At 32.9% G+C, this 19755-nt stretch overlaps 2 protein-coding genes across 5 annotated transcripts; one reads left to right on the top strand and one right to left on the bottom strand.

Moving 5' to 3' along the window:
• Positions 1 to 2433: 2433 nt before the first annotated feature.
• Bm9877 (Uncharacterized protein) lies at positions 2434 to 5476 on the top strand (the record flags this gene model as incomplete). The annotated part of the gene is made up of 5 exons (XM_043076739.1): positions 2434 to 2591; positions 2784 to 3028; positions 3391 to 4394; positions 4834 to 5058; positions 5384 to 5476. The coding sequence occupies 5 exons, from the start codon at positions 2434 to 2436 to the stop codon at positions 5474 to 5476; spliced, it is 1725 nt and encodes a 574-aa protein (XP_042932673.1).
• Positions 5477 to 6404: 928 nt separating this feature from the next.
• On the bottom strand, positions 6405 to 18698 carry Bma-unc-16 (the record flags this gene model as incomplete). 4 transcript variants are annotated; one of them, XM_043076735.1, is made up of 28 exons in its annotated part: positions 6405 to 6499; positions 6583 to 6699; positions 7095 to 7301; positions 7647 to 7760; positions 7899 to 8070; positions 8146 to 8294; positions 8693 to 8760; positions 9065 to 9145; positions 9428 to 9563; positions 10071 to 10190; positions 10374 to 10445; positions 10571 to 10661; positions 10760 to 10884; positions 10975 to 11158; positions 11664 to 11807; positions 11968 to 12154; positions 12266 to 12391; positions 12518 to 12702; positions 12890 to 13025; positions 13159 to 13273; positions 14984 to 15024; positions 15505 to 15655; positions 15780 to 15901; positions 16806 to 16986; positions 17103 to 17223; positions 17421 to 17579; positions 17721 to 17861; positions 18639 to 18698. In XM_043076735.1, the coding sequence occupies 28 exons, from the start codon at positions 18696 to 18698 to the stop codon at positions 6405 to 6407; spliced, it is 3600 nt and encodes a 1199-aa protein (XP_042932669.1). The 4 variants fall into 4 exon arrangements, with proteins under 4 accessions (XP_042932669.1, XP_042932670.1, XP_042932671.1 ...); XM_043076736.1 differs by lacking the exon at positions 10071 to 10190; XM_043076737.1 differs by lacking the exons at positions 14984 to 15024; positions 15505 to 15655; positions 15780 to 15901; ... (3 more) ...; positions 17721 to 17861; positions 18639 to 18698 and having other exon boundaries at positions 13159 to 13271.
• Positions 18699 to 19755: the final 1057 nt, after the last annotated feature.

The raw sequence follows: 19755 nt of genomic DNA, 5'->3' as shown, positions 1-19755 counted from the left end.
ATTTGTTCAGCATTATCAGTTGTTATAGCTATCACTGTCACCATGCATTGACCTGTCTTCAATGTAATAAGCATAATCTAGTTCCTCCTAAAGTTTCAGTTTAAGCCTTTCATTTATTATATTATTTTTTGTTGTTATGTTTGCTGTATAATTTTATAAAAGCGCTTTTTTTTTTCATTTGTGCGAACTGCAGTATTTTGAAAATAAATAGTATTGCAGCTCTTGATCTGTGTATGTTTTCCACTTACAGTATTAAATCTTTCAACTTTCACGTCATAATGAAGCATCTATGATCAGTTACTCGTTATTCATTATATCCTTTCTGGAACAACTTTTTTTTTGGTGAAGTTTTGCAATATTTAAGATCAAAGACTTTGTGAAATAATGAACTATGGCAAGACATATTTAAGCTCTTCATGCATTATTTCTGTACTGCTTTGGCTCAGTCTCAATAAAGTGGCAAGAAATAGCAGACAGAATTGCTAGCCGTATTAAATCATGTATGTCCATTGATTGTCCTAATTATTAAATTATTAAATGACACTGTTATGAGAACGAAAGTGTTTAACAATACCATTTAGTGCTTGATGTTTTCCTTGAAGCGCTAAGAGTTAAAAGCTATAACGAAGCGTATAAAGCTATAAATATTGTAAATTATAAGTTGTAACAAATGTCCACTTTTGGATAAATGCTTCAGAGTTGGAATCCAAAAAGATATTAATAGTTTTGGCAATGTTGCGAATGTTCGTCTCGAAATGAAATATTGGGAGAAAGAAGGTAAAAGATCGGCGTATAATATAGCTGATTGATTAAGCAAACAGAACATAGATTCGTTGATCGTTTCCAGGAGTGAAATACCTAGAAATTGCTATTTCTGAAAAACCATTGCTGAAAAAACAAAAAACCATCGTTATTCTATTTCAGGATAGTCCATCTTATTTGCTTCTCTTGTGAGTTTTGTTTCAGTTGAGAGCATAAATCATTAATTGCTATTAATCTAATAGTTATTAAGTTGAGAACATAACATGTATCTAAATTTTCATCTGAATTCATGTCATTTCTTCTATCCCAGTTTCTCAGTTTGTCATTGATTCACTTTATCAGCTCTTTTCACTAATTTAGTGTAAAATTTCAAGCTAACCAGGAGAATGAGACTTATTCTTTATTCGTCTCTTCATTTTCGTCATATCTTACGTTAAGAATTTGGAACAAATAAAATAAAGAGGTGAACAGTTTTACTATAATTACCTTTAGACTCGTAACTATAATTACCTTAAACTATACTAACCATAATTACCTTAGACTCGCTATATTACGTAACACTTTAAGAACCAACAGCTTCTGAGATGGAGTTAAATTAATTATTCACAAGCAGTTTTGAGCCGTTGATGAGTTTAGTCTTTTTTCCCTTATCTTCTTAAATAAATATTTCATTTAACCTCAGTAAGACAAGATTTAGTTGTTGTTAATGAAAAAAATCTCTAAATTAATCAGCCTTCAAAAAGATTGGAATTTTTCATTTCTTCATCACAGGAATTTTATGACATTAACAATTGGCTGAACTGCTGTATTGTAGTCAGTAATAAACCATCAGAAGTTTCATATTACTATGCCAGTATCGTGTTTAGTAAACAATAAATATTGCATATCTCAATTTTGTTTACAAGGCAAGATTATGTTCAGTTTACAGTCTGCAGTTACTAATATGCCAAAATGTATTTCATAATCTTTGAGATAGTCTATTAATTTTATGTATTCCAGAACTGCGGTATTTATGATTATAGCTTCATGTCAGGTACAATAGAATGCACAAGTCTTCCAGGAACCTTAGAAGCACGAGCTTACTTCTTTGAACTTAAAATTTAGGTGCATGCTTTAAATTCTTGATAGTGAGAACAAAGAACTAAAAATGAAGATGAATTAATTAAAATTAAAAAAGTGGATGACAAATTTAAAATAAAATTATACTATCGGCGAGTTTAAGGCAGTATTAGATTGTTATTTTAAATTCCACTAATGTTTTTGTATATGCAAGCTTCTTTCACATTTTTGGGCATGAAACTGTCATATATGATTGTGTTTCATTGAAGTTTAGAATAATTATGTTACCTATTTATGCTATTTTGATATACTTCGCTATAATGATTCAATCGCTGAAAACTCACAGAGAACTGCAAAATGTAAGTTTTACAAAAATTTTAACAAAGAATTACCAGCAAAAGCAGACTGCTCGCTAGTATCAAAAATGTTCTGATAAAAGCTGCCAATATAGCAATATTTGCATTTCCGTTCCTTTATGAATAGTGCTTCTTCTAATGACTTATAAGTTAAGATTCTGCTGAAAGTGCATTAATCTATATCACCAAAATGATATCAAAATGAGAAAAGTACTGTACTTCGAACTTTTTTGAATCTAATACGATTTAGCAAAATATGTGGGATAGACGGAAAGAACTGCGACAGTTGGATGAAGTAACTCTGTCATTGCTGCAATATGAATTCGAGCATTTTCGACAAGAATCTACAAATAATGTTACTTTGATTGATGCATTAGCAGTAGCAGTAATGACCAAAGAATTAATCATTGAAAGGTAAATGCTTCTATTAGTTTTTGTGGAATGTTAAACTTCATTTCGCTTTCAACATCTTCTGAAGCTACTAAGGAGGATCTCCGCTGTGGTAACACAGTTTCTTCAGCTAATGCTGAAAAGCTGAAGCTCTAAAGTGTTCATTTTAATAATTTGACTTTATTTTGTGATCATTCACATATTTCCCTATCACAGATTGGAAGAGAGTATCGGAATGGCACTTCCGTACTGGGATTACCGAATGGACACTCAATTGGCGGAACCGAAAGATTCGTCGATTATGCTGATGGAGCTGTGTCAGCACGTAAATGAAAGCAATGACAATTTGCTGATGAACAGTACCGAAGAAGAAACTGATCGACAGTTGTTGAAAATTGAACAAAGATGTAAAAGTGGTGCATTACTGACATTTCTGCGGCAAACTTTACCTCCTGACAACAGTGAATTTTTGAAAATTTCTAAAAGTTCTGCAAGTATCATTGGTAAAAAATTTTTAGATCGATTCTTACAAAGTGAAAAATAACAGCTTTTAATGTTTTCTTTTGCAAAAATGAAGTTATTACTTCATCATTTCACTCGGAAAAAAGATACCGTTACAGAAAGAACGTTTGCTTGTTTAATTATTCGGTTAAATAAATTAACTGATTGAATCAAACTTTCGTTGCAGTTATGACCCACGAGAATCAAATATTTGATTATAACAGCAAGCATTTAAATGAGTAACAATAAGTGAGACAGGCTTTTGCATTCAAAAATTAGTGTTACAGTAATTAATCATTGAAATCTATAGTAAACTTTTCAGCTCTTACAAAAGGATGTTCACTGTGTGAAACTAACAACAGCAAAAGATGGTTGTTCTGTGATCGGAATACTCATCTATGCGTTAGTAAAATAATTCCTAATGGTGACTGCACGAAGTTCCAAAATAATTCAGAAAGCTGTTTTCAATCAAAATGTGATCAGGGGCGCTGTAGTCAGCAAGAAATGACGACTATTATGAAAGTATCTGAAAACACTACCATCGCAAGAAATTCTGCAAGCTATCTTAAAAATTCATTACTTCCGCCGAAAGCAGTACTTCTGACGAGGAACTTCACATCAGACATAAATTCAAATCATATCCGTAGAACTGATGTACAAAATGCGAAAAATAGCTCAATATCTCATTGGGTAATCTCAGAAGGTAAATATCAAATACTAGATTTTATGCCGATCGAATTGTCAAAATTCAAAGGTAGTACAGAAAACAGTTCTTACGACAAAAAAGAAATAATTTTACCTATAAAACGAAATAGAAATAGGAAGAAGGTCAAGAAGCATTCCGGGGGATTCAGAAATAAAGGTGAAGCTGAAATTAACAAGACATCTCCTAAGAAATATCCGGAATCGATCCATTTCGTTCAATCCGATAACAACACATTTCCGACAAAGAAACGATCGAAATACGATGACTCCCACAGAAAATTCAAACAGCAAGAAGCAGTTAGTAAAGTGCGAAAAGGCATTATTCATTTATATGGATTTGATAGACCATCTTCCAGTGAGGAATTGCTGAAATCTTTGAAAATAGGTCCTGATTTCGGAAAGGTTCCTGAATTTGGCATGAAAGATGCAAAAATACCAGTGCAGGCCGAAGAACAATATAAGACCACTACTGTCAGTGTTCCCTCGCAATATGTTTACTTTTTTATTACTGTTATTAAAGGTAAATCAAAACGTAATAATTTACTGAACCGAGCTGTTGATGTCTGTGATATTACACTTAGCGGAGCAAACATGCCTTATGGTTTCACTGAAAGCATCAAAGTAAGTAACATCATTTGCAATTCTGAAAGCTATAAAGCTTATGCTTTAAATTGGCAATGAATTTCTATTTCAGTCTGGGAAAACTTAGACCAACCATTTGTTTTTAAAAATGCCACAAAATTTTTTCAGATTTGAGCACTAGATTAAAAAACTTCAATTCATAAAAATTAAGAGATTTAATTAAGATTGAGATAATAATAAAAAAAAGGGAGGATATCTTGTATACCATTTCATTTATTTTTATGCACCACTCACTTTGGCATCAGACCAATGATTGTATTGGGGCATTGCATACTCGAAGTCTGTTTAATATAATAATTAAATAAATTTTATAGTGAATCCAGTAGACGGGCAAAATTCTCAATTGGAAAGGGTTTTAATTACAAAATGCGAGAATGACAGTGCTTTCAAATATTATTGTAATTAATGTAATTCATAGGGACAGTTGATTCAAAATAAAACGTCTGCTGTTTTACGTACATTGAATCCGGAGATGTTTGGCCCACTTGTGGAATTCTATATTACAGTAACTGATCAGGATGGACGACTCTGCCAGCAAAAATGTTTGAATACCAAAGGAACTTATGGAAATTGCGAAGAACGGCCAATTCGATTATCAAGTCATGAGTTCATCGTTTTTTCAGATCCGATTGAATTTCATGAGGTATTTTGACCATTGTTTCTGTACGGAACGATGATTCGCAATCAATTCATTTGTCAAATACACTACCATTTAGTGATAAGGAGTAGGAAGAGAGTAGTGATTCATTTCCGTTCATTCGAGAATTTTATTTATTAAGCAGTGCATTTGATGGAAAATTTCCCCTCTTCGCTATCAGCAAGATTATGTAACGAGCGCGCAAATTCAGCTCGTCGTTACCAATGCTACGAGATCGGTTTCAAATCCGTATTGATCATTCCTTGTAGTAACTTTTGAAGTGAAGAACTACCATTTCTTTCTTCTCCTTAAATTAGATGACATTTTGCAGACCCAAAACTTACTTTTGGAACATCAATGGATCGGAAGAGGATATTATCGCAAGAGAAAACGCAATTTCTTACTATTTATTTGTGACGAATGATGGAAATAATCAAAAAGACAATGTATTGTCATATTTAATCATCCAAACTTAATTTTGCCAGTTACAAATGAGCGGTCTCTGAATGGATATTCAAAAGCCTACTCTAAACCTTATTTTTAGAATGAAAATTAAGAGGCATCTTTCTACAGTAAGGCTACTTTCTTAACAACCACATTCACTTTTAAGCATCATAAATTTCAAGCATCACAAATCAAAAATTACGCATCATCAGAATTATACTAATTATATTAGTACACCAGACAACCAGAATTTATTGAAAAGAAAATAAAAGATAAAACTGGAGACAAAAGCATTTATAAAAATTGATCAATTCACTGGTATTACAGTTAAGTAAAGAGAACGTCACCGGCATTTTAGGGAATGATTTTAGAATCCTATAAATGTTAGAAGCATCTCGTTGACTTACAATATATTTGGAAAACAGTCAATTACGTTCTATCGGAACTGTAAATTTTATTAAATTCTATTACAGTTTATAAAGCCAAAATCTATATAATTATTATATGTTAAATGAAAACACACAACTACAAAATTAAGAACCTTCAAAAATATGACAAATACTAATTTTGAATGAACCAGCATGTTCTTAGTCAAACACTGCAGAAAAGGAATATAAATGATAAGATATAATACTGAAAATAAAGCAACAGTTTCCCACTATCGAAATACTTTATAAGAAGTTCTACAACATTTTTGAATGTTGAAATGGATTTAGTTCCCGACTTTGTTATAAACAAACAAAAGTAAGGAGCGAATGACTAGCCTTGTTATCATGACAAAAGGAACAAAAAAGATGCAAGACAAAAGATTTACATAACAGGAAAATACAAATCTGGTAAAAATTCGGAAATTGAAATGTATCAGAAATCCAGCTTAAATGTTGTTTGAATAATGTGCTGTCATGTCGTTAAAAAAGCGGTTTAGTAGGTATTTCCCAAACAATCAGGTGAGACAAATCTCGAGTTCGTACTGCATCTGTCACGTCTATAGCATCTTCTTCTCCTAAATTTTGCTAAAGTTACTTGATTTCGGAAATACGTGAAAAAAGAAAATAGCTTTGATTCAGGTAAAATTATTGTACAAACCTATTCTAAAATCGATATAACCATCACCACCAGAAATAACAAGCATTTTCAGGGAAGCCAATTTATCTAACTTGCCAGCATAATCCAACGACTTCGTAGGGGTTCCCGATGAGACACCTGCATTTGCACCTTTATTCAAAAATAAAATGAAAACATTCCACAGAAAAATTAATTGCACTAACCAAATTAAAAAGTGGTCAAAATGATTAATAAAATTTAACAGTTTTGAAAACAGCAGAAGTAAGCATAAAACCGCAACTGTATTCTGTTTTTCTAGTTTCATATAGAATTGTGAACCTAATTTTGTTGAGTACACGCGATTCATGCATATTGAATATAAAGTAAAAAAAGAAAAGCTGTAAACTTTGTTTGTCTTTTTGCAATCATGGATTGATTTAAAGTATTGTTAATTTCCTAGCACGACCGTAAGAAACTGACATTACTTCAGGACAATAGAGTGTAGTAAACTGATGAATGAGAAACCGACTATTCTTCCATTCAAAAAGACTCACCAGGGACAGCCAACAAGAATTTCACTGGATGCTTGTGTCCATGAAATGAGAGCTGGGCATGTGACATATCACAGTATGGTATAAAGCTACCAGACGATGTTGTCTCGCAGGCCACATCACCATAAACCCTAATTAATCCACCTGGACCTCGCACATCTTCAGTATGTGAATGTATCTCTACTTTTGTTTCAACTCGATTTTGATTAGCTGCAAATGTAAATTTTTATTAATTATATTTCATTCTAAGACGGGAAGGAGGCAGTACCATAGAAAGTTGACTCATCAGCAAACAGCTGATCCATGCCACAGTTAAATAGTAAACTTGAAAGCATTAACATGGAAAGCATTTAAAGAGAAGATATACGGGAAGCTTACAATCTAAAAAAATGGACCCAGCACTACAGTTTAGTGCATTCAACTTTCATATAAAATACACTCAAACATTTGCAGAATGAAAAATTGTCTTCAGCTTTTTATTAAGTTATTAAATTATAACATCTATTGATGTAAATTTACAAAAACCATATTTATAAAAATGGAGCATAGACCTACTTCCAGAAAGGGGTACTGAAATAATAACACCCATTCCTGTGCCAATCCATAAACGTCGAGAGATTGCCAATAGCGCAGTCGTGGGCATGTAGGAATAATCCAGCGTAACAGTGCCTAAAAAGAATAACTTCACTGTCGCAAGAAAAATCAATGAAAAGAAAAAAAAAGCAACGGTTTGAAGACTGTATGAACATCAGCGTACTCTTACTCAATTAATCCTCCTATACAAAATTAGGTGTTACGTAAACATACCCAACATTTTTGTGACATAGGGTTCAATGTCAATATCTTGAAGATGTTCATGATTATAGGCATGGTAAAGTCGAAGTGTTGAATCGAATCGAACAGAGATCCATACGCCATCACCAATCCATTGCATATGATGCACTTGACTATTTCGTATTGGATGCACAGCAAAAACTTTCTACAAGAGGAATAATTTAGCAACAAACGGATACTATTCGTGGAACTCTGCACCAATATAGCAAATAAAGATAACCTTCGCAGTAAGATCTTCTGGGTCAATGACAATGATACAGTTGCGATAAGCAGCCCACAAACGATCGCCCACCACTGAAAGTGATCTTACTGAACTTGTCGCACGACCGACAGTGATACAATGGTAACCTGCTTCAGACCAACCACCATCTAAAAAACGACAGCGTTATTTGGCAGTAAAGATATATTTGGGAAAAAAGACTGATCTCATAAATTAAAAATCACGGTGAGAATTGCAGTTTGCATACTGCAAATGTGAATCCTTCTGTCAAATGTAAGTAAAACTATCCGGACGAATTTATTCCGGATTTACTTCGAGTTACAATGATCTAGAACCAAACTAAATTACACCTTAATTTAGTCGACATAAGAAATGCAAAATGTCAGCTCTCTTGGACATTACTGTAATTACTAGGATATCTAACTCATCATCATATTCTTACCATTTCTTCTATACAACCAGGGAATAGTGTGAGACAAAGAGACTATAATTTCGTCTTCCATAAATTTTTTACAAGATAAAATAAAAATACATTAATGAAACATACTTGCATTCCGATGAAAAACAGCAATAGATCCATTAGCCAGCGCGGCGAATACTCTTCCCTTGTAATGTCTGAAATATCACAAACTTACTTATTAAAGAAATGTTTCAAAAATCAAGTAAATCCATCCATAAATACCCATAAATATCTGATACGCTGAAAGGTTAAGGAGTTAAAAGATCGAACATACCCCGGGTCGTTTTGTTAGTGCAAAAAATACTTGAGATATATGAAAGAGGTTTCAGTTGCTTAATGAATCTTCACATTTTCAATTGGAAACAAAGACAACTCCCTTTCTTTCCATTTGTTTATCCAGTTACAAAAAAAAAAAAAAAAAAACATGTATAATTATCAATGAAATCATTTACAACATACACAATGGAAAGGACCGCGTCACACATCTTTATACGCCGTAAACATTTACGCCATTTCGATACCGCCGAATGAATAAATATACTAGAAAAATAGAAAAAGATTATATGTCATAGAAAAACTATTTAGTGGAAAAATATAAGACAATGAAGAAATGATGCCGGAAAAACAGCTTCTCATTAATGAATTAACAAGAAAAGATCGATGAATTTGAAAACTGAGAAATAGTGGCTGAAACTGCATTGACCAATTATGATGAAACGTCATTCCATACCAAATTCTTCAGTGTATCATGTATCATTCAAGTAAGATATCATTCAGACTAAGAAAACTTTTACAGTAAAAAATCATCATAACTGAGCTTACTACTCATTCTGAGATCCCATCCACATCGTTGGCAGAGAAGTCACGTTGTCTGATAGACCTTCATACTTGCTGAGTTTATTTTTAATATGAGCTGGAAGTGCACTAAAACCGCCTTCTCCTGCTTGTTCCAAAGTATCTGAAAGTTTTGAGAATCGTTAACAATTACTCTGAAATGCATATATTTGAGAGGTGATTACTACATAATTTGTACACAGACAATCATGAAAATTTGTCAAAGGTAGCATTTTAAGAAAAAAGGATAAATATTCTAGTTAGACAATTCTGATATCATTATCAGTATAGAAAACTACAGGAGTACCTTAAAAAAAGGCATGTATAAATGAAAATGAAACAGGATTATGTTATGAACTTGTCTAACATTTAAGATTGTTAAATCAAAATTATGTCAAAATAACTACGAAACATCAGTGAATAGTTAGATAAAAACATGCACTAAAAAAAGTAAAATAAAATAACCTGATTAGAAAAAAAACTCAGTATTTCACTAATTTGGACGGATTTTTTGGCACCTGATAAGTGTGCTAAAGAATATAGAAATGATTACTTCCACAACAGTGCGATTCGTAAAAATGAAAACACAAAAGCTGTACAATGGAATTACAGTACATCTATATTATCTCACCAATAGTGCCCATATCAGCTGCTTCTTTAAGTTTTTCCAGAAGTATATATTTCTTCACAATGCCATTATCCTCAACTTTCTTCGTTTCGTTCTCATCTTTCACTTCGTTTTCCAATTTGACTACATGTGTATTTCAGCAAATTTAATATCACAATGAGGAATAAGAAGGAAGTTACGACAATAAACAAGATGATGAGAATACAATTCATAGAAAACTTATTAGTTTTACAGTTACCAATATGTAATGACTAATGACTACAATTTAGTCATATTCACAGCTGAACATTACCAGATAAAGCTTACCGAGTTCAGTTACCTCGTTTAGACCTTGGTTACTCTCGGAAGTACTTGGTGCACTCTGTTCACAAACACTGACTAAAATCATCTATTTTCAAATTATAATTTGTTATATAAAGTACTTATAACAAATTATATATATATATGCATACTTGAAATATGAATTTAAAATAAAATCTGTGCAGTTAGAAATCTAAACTTACAATCTCGTGATCGTTGCGGAGAAGGTTTCTGATGAGGACCACAGTAAGTTAACGTAGTGTCTTCACCCGAATCAAGTTTTCGCAACTCCACCTTAGATATGGAAACGCGTCAAAGATTATGACAACAATCTCTTCGTCACTTTTTAGAAGTAATTCAAATAATTATTAAGTTTAAAGAAAAACAAGTACCCACTCCACGGCACCGAATTGTTCCTGCTCGTTGATATTTGATGGCAAGCCTTTCACATAACCGCCACCACGACAAAATTTTTTCCAGTCCATATCTTCCGAAGGATAATCCAACTCTTGAACACCTTAAATTTATTATCCGTTTAAAACTTATCTAACTGTTTATTGAAAGAAAAAGTATCTGACTTTCAATAGGACAAGGAAAATTTATTGACCTGGTACAGACGAGACACAGAGAATGTGTGCGGAACATGCCTGGAACGCATCAATAACACTGTTTGGATTGTTTGCATCTAGTATAACAATATGACTACGTCCTTGATTCGAACTACATACCCATAACAAACTTGAACTCTCCCATGTAAGCATTTCCACTTCACGCTCATTCGTCGTTGTTTCCTATTTATTATGTGACATCATTCTCTTTTATAACGAAGGTCAACTAATATGCATCCAAGGCAATAAAGCTTTAAAAGTAACAAAATCTAACTGCAAATATAAATATTGTAATATCAATATCACTTCTAATTTCACCTCTTTAATATCCTCTGTCACCACATTGCAGCATCATTTAAATTATTTCACTTTATAAATATTTATGTTCTATGAAAATAAAAGACTTTTTGAAATGATATAAGGCTGCATATACTTGATTTTACATATACAGAAACGATTCTTCCTACACTTACCTTTTGTTATTCTTAGATTTCTTAACTGCTGTAGTCTAGTAAAAGCAAACATTTAGTGTCTCGTGGTTTTTCTATCATTTCGACACACCTGTTTATTGTTTGCTTTATATGATTTTAAAAATCTAATTTGGTTACATCTCATTTATACATTTTACTCAAATCTTTTCATAAAAACGCTTGCATGTATTAAATTTCTGCAACAATAAGGTACTTACCTTATGTGCGAAGTCAATTTTATCTACTGACTTCTCAAGCGGCATAGATTCTTTTGGAGTTCTACGATGCGTTAAATCTTCAACAATATATCCACCATCAGGTGTTCTACCCCCTCGCAACGTAACACCCGATGAACACCAGATCTGATAACTTGGTGACACTAATTTCAAAAAAATGAAATATGAAGTATTTTGTGCAATGCAATATTAAAAATAGTTACGTTTTTGTTTTTCTAACTATCTATAAGCTTATTCCAATGTTTACTGCTTACGTGAAGGAAAAAACAATAGAAATTAGTAATACCCTCAATGAAGGGTCCAAATCAATGAGTGGTCTGCAGAACATTGGGACTGGTACCACAGTATTTTCACTGCGTTCACCAAAAACCTCTGGAATAGACCATCCATATGCACCGTTTTTTTCACGCTTCATATGTTCCTTTACAATTTTATACTGCTGTCGCTTTTCTGCAGCCCTTCTTTCGGATGCACTGAATAACATTTAATAGTTTAATCAAAAATTTGAGTAACACCAAACTTTTAAAATTTGTCTAATTTTATTTTAATTTACAACATTTAGTGAATACGCAATGTTAACGTACTAATCTGCATCCATGAAATCAATTGTTTTCGCATTTGAACGACGAAGGGCATCACGCTCATTACCACCTATTCTTCTCCGACGATTTGAACTATGTGGTGGCTCGTGCATAAATAAACCAGAGAAACTAAATAATTTTGCTGGTAAAATTAGAAATTTTTGAAATTTATAATTCTCAGACTAAAAATATGCATCGTAACTGATCGAATTCTGGAAAACCTAAATATTGTCTTATATTCAATTCAGTACTAACAATTCCCAAATTCCACTACTCTTTTTAGTATTCAGAGCATTCAAACGCTTAGCACGTTGCATTTCAGTCCATTTCATAGCTTCCTGGAGCTCCATCAATTTTTCCTTGTATTGATTACGCTCCAACAGAACACGAGCCATCTCAAGCCGTGTAAAACGCTTCCGTTGTGCCATTGGTAGATCCTCCTAAATTAAGAGACCGTAACATCATTTTAACTGAATTCTCATCAACTTAAATTCCAAAATGTGCTGCAATGTGAATAATATATCATTCATCTGGGAACTGCGAAGTTATATATAGCTAAGATGTAAAAATAACGAACAGATTCTCCTGCACAACACAAATACAAGAAAAGAAAAAAGTGTTGCCTACCTGATCATCTTCATTTCGAACTTCCAACTTATCTTTAAGCTCACGGACTTCCAATTCCAACTCTTTTATCCGTTCATTCATCTTCGACCTTACCATTTCCAAACTTCGAATCTCTTCACGTAATATGTCTTGTTCACTAAAGCACAACCAGAATTGATGAATGATTCAAGTTTCTTGTGTTGTTCAGCTTCCAGCACTAATGAATGTTAATGTATGACGTCATAACCATTGTGCAGGACGAAAGAACAACTCAAGTTAAAATAATAAACCTGCTCAATTCATCAACACGGGCAATCAAATCATTCTTCACAATATTAAGGGCATTTTTCGTCTCCAGTAATTCAGTATTTTCTTTGATCAAATTTTCCACTTCACGGCCCATTCCTGAAGCATGTAAATCAAGTTTGCAGATTTGAAAAAAAGAAAAAATTCAGAGTGTCTCATAAACATACAATACCACAACTATATTTAACATCGTGCAGTTCTGTTGAATCCGAACTTCAATGATTCAGAATGCGAATTTATTTGAAAAACTTTGTCTAAACAATCCTAACATAGTCACCAAAATCATTCTGATAAAATTTGAAAAAATCACATCTTTTTATTAGCGTCAGAATGACTTCGACAACCACAGATGTTCTTCCATGCATGCCGTACCATCAGTGTGGTACAAGTCTTTTACAAAAAGAAAACAAAGAACAAAAGCTTATATCCTCTAAATCATTTCTAAATGTTAATGCTAGTTATCTTTCTTTACCTTAGTAGCTGTTTCGAGAAAATGAAACATAATAGCATATACAAAAAGATGAGTACAGCGTTACACAAATACTACAACAGATTCTATAACATACCGATAAATGTGTCGTTCACTGGAAATGATTTCAAGCATTAGCTATTTTCAAATTGGTAATAATTGAAACAAACTAGAAGAAATGAAAATTTGATTAAATTCGTGAGAACAAGAAGGAACAAGCACAGTGTTCGACAAAAAACATGCGATTAGCGTGGAATAGCGAAATGTAGAGATGCAAACGAAAAAGGAAACGTATAGCAAAAATGGTAAGCATGGCAAAACTTAACTCACTTCAAAATAATTCAAGTGGAATTAAAAAGGATAAATATGAGCTCTGAGCATCTGCTTATTTCCATCAGTGGGAATTTGAATATAAAATTAAAAAAAGTAAAGCCAAAAAACTTTAAAACGGTAGATAACCATTCAAAATAGCTTACCAACATTCTTTACATAAGGGAATTCTTCTAAAAATCGTGCAGACAGAAAAAAAAAATGCATGCAACAAAATCACAAGTAGTATATCATTATTAACATAAGCAAAATTAATTTGTCTGACGGTTACACCAGACAAAAGGTAACTTTATCGTTAATATTAGTTATGACTCATTCATTTTCAGTGTTTATTTCCAGTTCATTTCAGCATTGCAAAAGACAATAAGGAATCGATAAAAGCGTTCCATGCAATTTTACTAAAGAAGCAATCAAAGATAATCTCATGCAAAATTAATAATTCAAAAAGTGACAGTAACGAATTTCTTCTGATCCTTCCCTATTCGTCGTATATTGATTTCCGTTCGTGATCTGCCACGTCAATTGACTGACTTCGCATAGTGGATTTATTTCATGTTAGGTGATATTTCATCGGTGCAAACCAAACAATTATAGTCACAGTGGTTTATGAAAAGTGCTGGCTACAAATAGATCTGATATGAAAAGAGAGTCAACAAGTTTTAGTATTGTATATGTTTCTAATATCGTATTAGCAAACACCACCAATACCAATCAGGAAATTTTGCAAAAAGAAAGATTACCCGCGGAAGCAAATTCAGCCGGATCAACAAGTGCACCTGTAGAAGAAACACCCCTTTCAAATTTTAGTTGAAAACACGCACAAAATTCAAAGTTTTTCGACTCACGTGCATTTTTAATTTCTTACAACGTTTCAATCAATTTTTGGAAACCATAACTCTAATGATAAGATGATTTCAGAATGAGGTGTAAGTCCAACGAAAAGTCCAAACAGTAATTGAATCAAACCACATCAATTAAACTCCTGTAAATAAAGTGAACGACAAAAATACCTGTTAGATCTGCGCCAAGAGAATCCACAGCATCATTGGTTCTACAATAATTTATCAAACAGATGAAGCATTTTCAATCAACAATTTTTGAAGAATCTGATTTTAAAAATCTTAAAAAATCATTTAATATGGCATATCACAATTCATTGCTCGATGGAAAAAACCTGGAGTTAATTTTCTATCACAATACCCTTTAAACACTTCTTGGAAGCAATAGAGGCACCAAAACATGCTAGAATTATTCCTAGAAGCTCAAAGTAAACTGAATGATATTGTCACATATTGGTAAGTTAATTTACCTAGCTAGCTGAATCATTAATAACATTATAAAAAAAGGAACTGGAAAGAACGGTTAAACGATTGAACAGTAGTCTTTTTCAAGAGTCTTTTTCTGACGAAACTTCATCAGACGTTATATATCAAACAAAACTTATCAGTTTTTACCAACTCTTACCGAATATTTTAGTTTTGATGTTTCTTTAAAAGGCGAAGACAAAACATTTCCAAAATGTAAGACTTACACTGCAACTGCTACTGGAACAGATGTGGAAGATTGAAAAGTGTTATCAGGAAGTACTGGAGGTACTTCACGCGGCGATTCCAAGGTTGAGGAATCACGAGGTGACTGTAGTATATCAGAAGCATTTTGGCCGAATTCATCATGCCAATCAGCTCAAAAAAATTACTATATTCAAGTATATAAATCTACTCTTCGACAGTAATGCTTCATTTCTTACTCTGATAATTATTTCCTATGGACAAAAGTAAAAAGTTATTTTGATTATAAAAATATCACATTCGCTACTAATATGATTGGCAAGATTGACGTCAAGTGTGGTACTCTGTGACATATGAGCACTTATCAAATCAGATACGCCGCGAATTGCGTTTACATCTACTGAAGCTGCCATTCCCATTCTGAAAATCATATGCTGTCAATACAATGCGAAAGGAAGAAATTCTATTCTTAAATCCCCATTAAAACACTTTTTGATTTAGAAATAATAAGAGCCAATCACTAATACACAACAAAAAAGCAATGCATCTCGAGAAAAAGTGAATGAATAGAGCAAAGACCCATCTACCTGCTAAAAAAAGCCTCACCTAGCTATAGATTTCTAAAATTAATTTTTTGTGTTTCAAGAAATACTATACAATTAAATTGCTCTATGAAAATATTTCTGATGATGAATGCAGTATAAAGATTTTATTTGCATGCACATACCTAGTTTTTTGATGAACAATAACTGTAATTTGATCTAACGAAAGCCATTTACATAATGAAGCAGCAAATTAAAATTATGAAATGCACCTTCTGACCGACTGTTTGAAAAAGCTTTCAAAATATTTTCCAGTCATTTTGAATTAAACTACCCTACAGTTTTTATATTTTTTAACTTATCTCTAATATGAAATTTATGAAAGTCCCACTATATATATTTAAGGCGTAAATGAAGTTAATAACTAAAAGTTGAAGGAAAAACAGTATTTTGTTCTTCACTGACAATTACCATATGTAAATTCTCTTCCTCTTTCAAAACAACGATGAAAGTGACTCTGTCAGGAACTATTAAAAATCATTTAACTGTACGAGTCTAAGCCAAAATATGCAATGCAATTTTTCATCAAATCTTCACTTGGAACTAACAAAATGATAAAAAAGTGGTAGCTGGTTAAAATAGAAATAGATCGAACTGTTTTCTGATTTGAACGGATCTATGAGCTCCCAGAAGTGAATATGTTGAACATGATAAGAAGGTTGTCTAAAAAATTGTTGACAATCTACACTTATCAAAAGTAATATCAATCACTAGACACTCACTTTGTTCTTAACTGCTGTGAAGGTAAAGGCATGCTTTGCATCATTTCGAATTTTTCACTTCCCATTAGGTATTTTGTTCTTTCCATATGATCAATATGTGTTCTCAACAAAACATTGTATCTATCGTGTAATTTGTCAAATTCAGCTTTCTGGTCTGCTTCCCGTTCTTCCAGTCTTGAAGCTATAAAAAAAGAAACTTATAGCACTTAACAATTTGGCAATTAAATATAAACAGGAGAAATCATGTCTTATGAAAATATTTTGATAGTCTCGATAAATTCTTGGATTTCCACAAACCATGATCAGATGCATTCTTCGCTTTTAACTCCAACATTCTCATTATCGACTCCAGAGACTCAATTTTACTTTCAAGCTCTCGATTTTGTTCTATCAGTGAATCTTCAATTTCCAAACATTTCTATAAAACATAAACATGAATTCTTGCAAGATCGTTAGACTAAGCACAAAACTTTACCTGTTAATGGGTTACACAAGATTTAATTTATAGTCATTATAGAGCGTATGCATTGAGTGCTAACAATAAATCACTATCGAGAAAAAAACAGTCACATTTTTGAGAAACAAGCCATAAGCTCCCTCATAATGAGTAAATACCTGATCTTGAGCTCTCCTAAGGTGTTTCTCTCTTTCATATTGTATCATCAGTTGCTCATTATCTTCTTTAAGCATTTCCAAATCAACTGAGCATTCTTCTTTTTCCAAATATGCAAGGTCCAGACTTTCCAATACATTGACAACTAGTGGCATCAGATTCTGTAATATTTTAATTCAAATGAATTGAAATCTTATCGGAAAAATCAAAGTCACATTTTAATTTGAAGTGATAAACACTACAAAACTGAAATAGATTTTTCGCAAAACAATGTTATTATTCAGAGAAGAAATAACAGTTACTTTGACACTGTCTTCTCCATTTTTTTCTATCATAGTTTCGAATTCTTTGTAAATTGATGAAGCAAGCACTTGCACTTTTTCCGACATAACGCGAGTGTCATCACCTGCCGAACCAATTGATCCAGTAGCACCGTACACTATCTACCATAAAACTTGCATTATCAGTCAAAAGAAAACAAGCACTAGTTATACTAATACACACACACACACACACACACACACACATCTCTAATTAATCCGAGCAAATAATCAGAACATTACTTGAAATCTAAATAAAACTGATAATTATTTTAAAAGAAAAATTAATGCAAGAAAGTAATAATAATTACTTCATTAAACGACAACAACAGATGCTACTTTCCCATAGGAGATGTAGAAGAGTAACAAGATATGTTGCATAAAGAGGAAGGAAAAGACTCAACAAGCTAAACATAAGACTAAAAACAACTACAAGTCATGACATCTGGAGGACAAAACATCTGGATGGAAAGCTGCCACATTTCTTCTTTTTGCCTATGTTGGTCATGTACAGAACTGCCTATTTCCACTCCTATTGCAAGAATTTTAGTGATAGCGAAAAACACTAATAGAAAATTTTGGCAAATACAGAAGGTGACAGTTAATGCCTTTAAATCAAAGTCATTAAAAATTGTATGATTAATGTTGGACGACATAAATATATTTATTTATTAAAATTTATTTATGATGACAATGAAAAGAACGGTGAGTACAGAAAAATATCTGCTATTACACCAACACAATTATAATATTTTTTTTTCGTTTTTGATAATCATTTTTAACAGAAAAAAGGTTAAAATAGAGATAAATTTTACCAATGTTGAAGTTACTTAACTATTTCCCACAAAACATATTCGAATACTTAAAGACTTGCATACCACTAGTAATAAAAGAGCATACCTCACTGCTACTGCTGTTTGTGGAAGAATGCATCACACTGTTACTTTGAGTAATTTCCATTATTCTATCCTCTGCGGCACACTTCACAACAAAATATTGGTCCCGAAGTTGGGGACGTAGTCGCTAACTCCACTTTTAAGCCAGCTGTAAAGCAGAATGTAGAAATTGAATTAAAATGATAAGGACGCTCAACGCAATACCAAATTTCGGGTGAGATCGTTGAATTATGAATATGATACAAACTGCGTCTATATTGAACAACGGAAAAGCACAATAAAGGATAAAAATAGTTATTAAGAAAGGTACAAAGATTATTAAGGCCTGGCTATGTTTTCCATATAACAAATAGTGAGCTTAGAAAGAAGGATTAATTCAGAAATATCCTTCTTCCAGTACATCGATTAAACCTCCAAAACATTCGTAAATCTTTGAAGGGTCAAAAGTTGTCAGTGCGTTTCTCATACTGAATTGGGAGATGAAAAGATGACAACTATCTCAACAGATTCTGATATTGTCTGAAGAGATCATAAAACTATTTGATGACTATCATAATAAAACTGAACGTCTTCTAAGCACGAAGCGATCACCTTTGAATTTTACTTTCACTTGAGTATGTTACCCAGTCCCATATAATGCAAATGCTATGACAGAAGACGTACCCGCATAAGAAGGCACCACCCAGGAGTGTCTCCTACCGCATTCCAAACACTTCTCTCAAAGACTTCAACACTCCCTCTCCCTCCACTCCTTGCAGTAGTTTGTCGATCGATGTCGTTCCTCTCCTCTGCTACATACACACACAAACACACATACACACACATACATACATACACACACTTCCAACTAGAACCTTGGAAATAGGTCTATTATGAATGCAAGGCCCAGTGCAGGCTGGATCAAATCTCCCGAGAGGAAGCCTATCAGCACAGTGTGAGGAAAGACGGAGCAAGACAAGTACTGCTTTGGCTCGCCGGTCATCCATTAATACAATCGCTCCCGGTAATTCTGTACAGGCCATTCGGTAAATATAATAGGAAGGTAAAAAACTGGTCGTGATGGACAATGACAGTAAGTGTTACCATGAAACAGTAGCGATGGGAAGGAAAAGTTGTTGCAA

Source organism: Brugia malayi (genome assembly GCF_000002995.4).
Source record: "Brugia malayi strain FR3 genome assembly, contig: Bm_v4_Chr1_scaffold_001, whole genome shotgun sequence".
NCBI classification, from domain to species: Eukaryota; Metazoa; Nematoda; class Chromadorea; order Rhabditida; family Onchocercidae; genus Brugia; species Brugia malayi.
The sequence above is the reverse complement of the archived record's forward strand: the minus strand, read 5'-3'. Positions and strand labels throughout refer to the sequence as shown.